Below are 4,113 nucleotides of genomic sequence, written 5' to 3' on the forward strand. Positions count from 1 at the left end.
CCGCTTTCCGCTCGGGATCACTGCAGCGCACCCCAGCACAGCGGAGCGGAGATGCGAAAACGGGAGCGGTCGGCGATGTGAGGCCCCGTGACGAGACGAGAGTCAGCGCGAGGAGCATCGCCCCGCCCTACTCTCTCGCTCTCCCGAAAGGGCGTCCTCGAACACAGCGAGAGAGAGAAATCGCCGAGCTCGCCAGCGCAGAGCTTCTGCAGGCATCGCCGAGAAAAAGAAAAACGCGTCCAGCGCGCCGGATGCGGGCGCGATTCGTCGACCAGGGAGAGCAGCCCGACCCCCCGGGGAGGGCCGCCCTCGCCCGGGGAGACCCCACCCGGGCCGTCGGCTCCCTCGGGGCCAGTGGGGCTAGCCGACATGGCGGGGCGGAGAGGCCGCCTCAGAAGAAGAGACATCAAAAACGACTGCAGTGGCAGTGGGGCGTTAAGGGGAAACCCGGTACACGGTACACGGAGCCCTCTCGGAGAACCGCATTAACTGTACGGCCCTTTCCCTGCGAACGCGCACCCCCCAGGGCTAGGGCTCTCTAGCCCGTAACCCGATGCCAATCATCTGGCCCGCTGGGTGCGCTTCTTAGCTCCCCGGCCCTGGATGTGAGGCTGCCGACTGCACTCCAAGTGGAGCTCAGTGCTCCAAGTGCTGCGAGGAGAGCGGAGTTGCGCCGGAAGGCGGGAGAAGCCGCGAGAGCAAGGGATCGGCAGGCGGGCGTCGTCGTCGCAGAACGAGGCAGATGAGAGCGACGCGACAGAGGAGGAAGCGACAGGAGAGAGAACGACGAGAGTGGGACGACCGCGAGGTGGCATGAAGGTTGCAGCGAGAATCGGCGAGGGACTGCGAAGAGAGATAGGTAAGGAAGTAGGAAGTAGGAAGAGGCAGACTCCCAAGGGTGGGCGACGGCTAGCACCACACTCCTCTCCTTAAAATCCCTGTGTGGTGGCGGCGTGCCGTCCTCCCATCCCTCCCTTGGGTTGTCTGTTTTCTTTTCTTTCCTTTGCACTCCAAGTGCTCCAAGTGCTCTTGTGTCACTACGGTGGCGCGTGTGTGCATTTGTGTGTGGGCGGGACATGCTACCTTACCTCACCTACATCGCTATGCAGCTGGATTGCTCTTTCTTTGGGTTGTGAGAGAGAGAGAGGTATTTTAAGCAATACCAAACAACTCTAACACTCACACATCATTTGGGGCCTGGAGCCCGTTATTTGTGTGTGTGTGAGAGAGAGGGGGGGGGGGGGGGTCACGTCACTGCATCCACTTTGCCGGCTCCTCCCGTCGCCTCTATTGTTTGTTCGTATGCTTGTCAATCCAGCCTTCACGAGAGACGACGCATTCCCATATAGCTAGCGTTCTTTGCGAAGCCGCTCGTCATCTGACATCTCGCCCTCGTGTCGTCCGCACCGCGCACCTGTCACTCCAGCTCCACCCACCCTCCTCCACTCGTGGCTTTTCGGGACTCCTATTAATCTCTCTCCGCCTCGCCCTGCGCCTTTTCGTATCGCGCGCCGTTTGCCCAAATGGTACACACTATACAACGGTCATCACACGCTGCGGTGCTGGCCCTAACCTACCTCCAATGCTACATAAAGAAAAGACGCTTACCGGGGGCCTCATCCCTGCCGCTGGTTGTCAAAGCCGCCGAGCGTCCCCAGCGAGCCGCCGTTCACCTCCTCATCAGCCAGAGTGTCGTCCCTCTCCCACCTAGAGCGGCGCAGGCGAGCGGGCGTCAGCTTGGCAGTGCTGCATCGCCCCGCGCCCGGGGCGGCGTGGCGCGCGCACGGGTCGCTGCAGCCGCCGTATGTAGGCTTGAGGCACTCATCGGGGCCAATGCCTAAGGTCGCAACAGTCGCGACGTTGCGGCGTCGAGCGGAGAGAGCCGACGCCGGCCCGAGGGGGGCGCGCGCCGGTGACGCGCCACACGCGCCACATGAAGGCCTGCGACTTGAAGCTGCTCGCCGTCGGCTCCCAGCGGCAGTCGTCGTCCCACGCGGCTGCGGTACGGGAGAGGGCCAAGCTCGCAAACTCGGCGTTGCTGTGAACAGCGCCTCCTCGCACGCTCGTCTGTCTGTGTCTGTCTGTCTGTCTGTGTGTGTGTGTGTGTGTGTGTGTGTGTGTGTGTGTGTGTGTGTGTGTGTGTGTGTGTGTGTGTGTGTGCGTGTGTGTGTGTGTGTGTGTGTGTGTGTGTGTGTGTGTGTGTGTGTGCAGGTACGGGATGGCCAAGCTCGCAAGCCTGCGGTGAACCAGTCGATGAGCCGAGTGACGGGCCGTTCGAAGAACCACAGGTTGACGTCGAAGATGCCTAGTCGTAGCACTAGCAGTAGGCATAATTGAGAGTTCACTGATACTTCGTTCAAGACGTCGAAGATGCCTCGCAGCGGCGAGGTGAGCGCTGTGGAGGAGGGGAAGAAGAGCCAGCCGGGGACCTGGGTGGGGGCGAAGAGGTGGCGGCACCGCTGAGTGTGTGCGCCACGACAGGGCTCCAGCGAGGCGCCCGCCGGGGCAGAGGTGGGGCGTGGGTGGCCCGAGGTGGTCCGAGGTGGCCCGAGGTGGCCAGAGGTGGGAGATGGCCCGAGGTGGCTGGGCCGAGGTGGGGCGTGGGTGGCAGGGCTGCAAGTGCTACAGGGCAACCGCCGCGCACTTCCTCCTTGCAGAGGCACGGGAACATGAAGCATCCGTGCTTCAGGATGAAGAGGCTCAACATGGTGAGCGACGTCAGCGCAAAGGTCAAGCACATGCACGGCATCGTGTGCCCCGGGCAGGCCGTCCACCCATTCATGCAGTACGGCAAGGAGTGGATCACCTGTTGGAAGGAGGGGGGAGGGGGGGGGGTATGCGTCGGGGGAGAGGGCGCGGCGGGGAGAGGACGCGGTAGGAGAGGCTCAGGAACTAAGGTTGCCTACTTCTACTACTCAAGCGGTGTGGGAGACTGAGGGGAGTCACCATCGTGTAGTAGAACATCGAGAAGGGGACGACCCAGAGCCAGAGGATGGAGAACCAGCTCTTGAAGGTGATGAAGATGACGAAGATGAGGATAAAGCAGAACCAGAGGTACGCCTGTAGGAGTAGTCAGCGACCTCTTCGAAAAGAAGGAACTCCCGTCTCCCCAGTCCCGGTGTGGATTTAAGGCCACCTGTCGCTTGGGGCGTGGAGAGGGGCCAGGCATTCGAGTGAGCCTGCTCACTCCTACTACCCCTACTCCTACCACTACGCCTGGTTGACAGCGCGGATCTCCGCCTTCGCGCGATGTCCTTGCACGAACTTGGTGGTGAGGTCGCGCTGCTCCTCGGTCAGGCACGCGGCGAACTGCACCAAGTGGAGAGCCTGTGGAAGACGGGGCGCAGCGTGGATTCGTGACGCTCTTGTCGTGATCCCGCTGGGGACAGCGCGGGGGCGGCGAGGCGAGGAAGCCGGGAGGCGGGGAGGTGGCGAAGCAAAGAGGCGGGGAGGCGGGGAGGCGGGGAGGCGGGGAGGCGGCGAAGCGGCGAGGCGGAGGTACACGCCTTTTGCTCGAAGTCCATGATCGTTGAAAAGAGGAGGAAGAAAGTGGCCATGTCGGTGAGTACCTCGCCCGAGTAGACGACGTGGAAGATCACCGGCGCCATAAAGGTGATGTAAGCCTACAGAGCACGACCGTGCGATTGGGTCCAGAGTGACTAAGACCGGCTCCGCCCCCAAGCCCCCCCCCCCCCCACACACACCACCACAGTCGAGAACGGACCAGAAAAGAGAGAGCGACAGTCAGACAGGCAAGGGTCCCCGGGAGGCTGGCTAGCGCGAACAGCCGCCGGTCTGCGCGTGCGCTCTCACCGGGAATGCCTGGTCTGATAGTGTGGGTATGCCCCAGTCCGGGAGAGGCTATGATCATCGCACTGTCTCACCGGGAACACGACGCTACCGATTTCAGCAAGCACAGCCCATGTGACGAGGGTGCAGTACGCAACGCCCCCCCCCTCACGCGTCTTGGCGAGGGAGCGCAGCAGGATGCGGTACATCGTCTTGGACTCGAAGTAATTCGAATTGGAGGAACTGCTCGAACCGAACGCGAGTTTTCCTGGCGGCGGGTTGGGGGTGCATTGGTGTCAGAGAGCTAGCAAACCGGAAAGAGCC

The 4,113-nt window shown here is 62.5% G+C and overlaps 3 protein-coding genes across 3 annotated transcripts in view; all 3 read right to left on the minus strand.

Moving 5' to 3' along the window:
- Positions 1–486, minus strand: part of EMIHUDRAFT_249502 (hypothetical protein) — a gene marked incomplete at both ends in the record, with an annotated part of 1,598 nt that extends 1,112 nt beyond the window's left edge. Inside the window, one exon of the mRNA XM_005759957.1 lies at positions 448–486. Within this exon, the coding sequence (XP_005760014.1) occupies positions 448–486 (39 nt within the window). The remainder of the gene's footprint in view (positions 1–447) is intronic.
- Positions 487–1,504: 1,018 nt separating this feature from the next.
- EMIHUDRAFT_460047 (hypothetical protein) lies at positions 1,505–3,259 on the minus strand. Its single transcript, XM_005759958.1, has 8 exons — positions 3,217–3,259; positions 2,942–3,060; positions 2,645–2,801; positions 2,364–2,429; positions 2,237–2,294; positions 1,911–1,997; positions 1,786–1,837; positions 1,505–1,707 (listed from the first exon to the last, which is right to left on the minus strand). The coding sequence occupies exons 2-8, from the start codon at positions 2,962–2,964 to the stop codon at positions 1,617–1,619; spliced, it is 534 nt and encodes a 177-aa protein (XP_005760015.1). The 5' UTR covers positions 2,965–3,060; positions 3,217–3,259; the 3' UTR covers positions 1,505–1,616.
- The window catches only part of EMIHUDRAFT_249505 (hypothetical protein), a gene marked incomplete at both ends in the record, with an annotated part of 2,491 nt that continues 1,588 nt past the window's right edge, over positions 3,211–4,113 (minus strand). The window contains 3 exons of the mRNA XM_005759959.1: positions 3,211–3,327; positions 3,570–3,623; positions 3,885–4,032. Of these exons, the coding sequence (XP_005760016.1) occupies positions 3,211–3,327; positions 3,570–3,623; positions 3,885–4,032 (319 nt within the window). The remainder of the gene's footprint in view (positions 3,328–3,569; positions 3,624–3,884; positions 4,033–4,113) is intronic.

Source organism: Emiliania huxleyi (genome assembly GCF_000372725.1).
Source record: "Emiliania huxleyi CCMP1516 unplaced genomic scaffold EMIHUscaffold_788, whole genome shotgun sequence".
Classification (NCBI taxonomy): domain Eukaryota; phylum Haptophyta; order Isochrysidales; family Noelaerhabdaceae; genus Emiliania; species Emiliania huxleyi.